This window comes from Plasmodium inui (assembly GCF_000524495.1).
Source record: "Plasmodium inui San Antonio 1 unplaced genomic scaffold supercont1.187, whole genome shotgun sequence".
In the NCBI taxonomy this organism is placed as follows: Eukaryota; Apicomplexa; class Aconoidasida; order Haemosporida; family Plasmodiidae; genus Plasmodium; species Plasmodium inui.
This window is the reverse complement of record NW_008482021.1, coordinates 6,378-7,481: the sequence shown is the minus strand read 5'-3', so window position 1 is coordinate 7,481 and position 1,104 is coordinate 6,378. Positions and strand designations below refer to the sequence as shown.

The 1,104-nt window shown below is 34.1% G+C and overlaps 1 protein-coding gene across 1 annotated transcript in view; it reads left to right on the top strand.

The window, feature by feature from the left end:
* C922_05798 (hypothetical protein) overlaps positions 1-243 on the top strand; it is a gene marked incomplete at both ends in the record, with an annotated part of 1,763 nt that extends 1,520 nt beyond the window's left edge. Inside the window, one exon of the mRNA XM_008821369.1 lies at positions 100-243. Coding sequence (XP_008819591.1) covers positions 100-243 — 144 coding nt within the window. The remainder of the gene's footprint in view (positions 1-99) is intronic.
* Between the last annotated feature and the right edge of the window lie 861 nt (positions 244-1,104).

Here is a 1,104-nt window from a genome sequence, read left to right as displayed (position 1 = left end):
ACAGTCTTAAAATGTAGCTGTCTCGATTGAAAGCCATAAATTGATTCATATCTGAATAGGGATGGTTTAACGTCAACGACATACACTTGGCGATTGCAGAACGTAACAGGTATTATCATTTTAATTCATGGTTTAAATTCACATGTAAGATTTTCATTCCTAAGACACAACATACATATAATGGACAACGAGAAGGCCGTATCGAAAGATGGGAAAAATTATTGCATTAACGAGGACAGCTAGATACAACGATTTAATAAGAATACATATTCAGTATATGCAACTGAATTAGACGGTCACGGGGAATCCCATCGACGGAGAAGTTTAAAGGGTAGCGCGAAGCGTTTTGATAATATACCATACGATGTGGTAGAGTAAATTCAGAAAATTCGACAGAAATAAGGGAACAAGGAAAAGTTTATGTGATGCCCCAGCTGGTAATAATGAGAATTTTAATGAAAACAACCTTCCCGTGTATTGAATTGGTCAGTCCATGGGAGGAAATGTAGTATTAAGGACATTGTAATTGATAGGGAAATCGACAGATGGGTCCAAGAAAAATTAAAACATTAGAGGCCTCATATCGCTATCAGGGATGACTTCCATCGACAGAATAATTGCGTCTGCTCGTCCATGTAAGTATAATTTTTTTTACTTCCTTCTTATATGACTACCGTCTTTTTGCTTTGCACGATTAGGAATTTTGCATAATATACCTCCTATAAGGGAGTAGTATATTTTAATCTTTATAAAGATGATAAAATTAGATACAAAAAAAGAATAACGTACACGTCTGCATACAAGCTTTCCAAGGCAAAGGATAATTTACGGAAAAATATGAAGCATATTCAGAATGATATTCCCATTGTATTTATTCATTCCGAGGATGAAACTTTGTGTTATTATAGAGGCGTTGTGTCATTTCTTCGTTGACTAAGAAATGATAAGAAAAAATTACACATTCTTCAAGACAAGCAGAATATGTGAACTGTAGAACGAGGAAATGAAAACGTTTTCAATAAAATTATGCAATGGATTTCAAAGCTAACCCCCAAAAGGGTAACTACGAAATTTAGAAAAAAAAAGGAAAAAAAGAAAAAGATT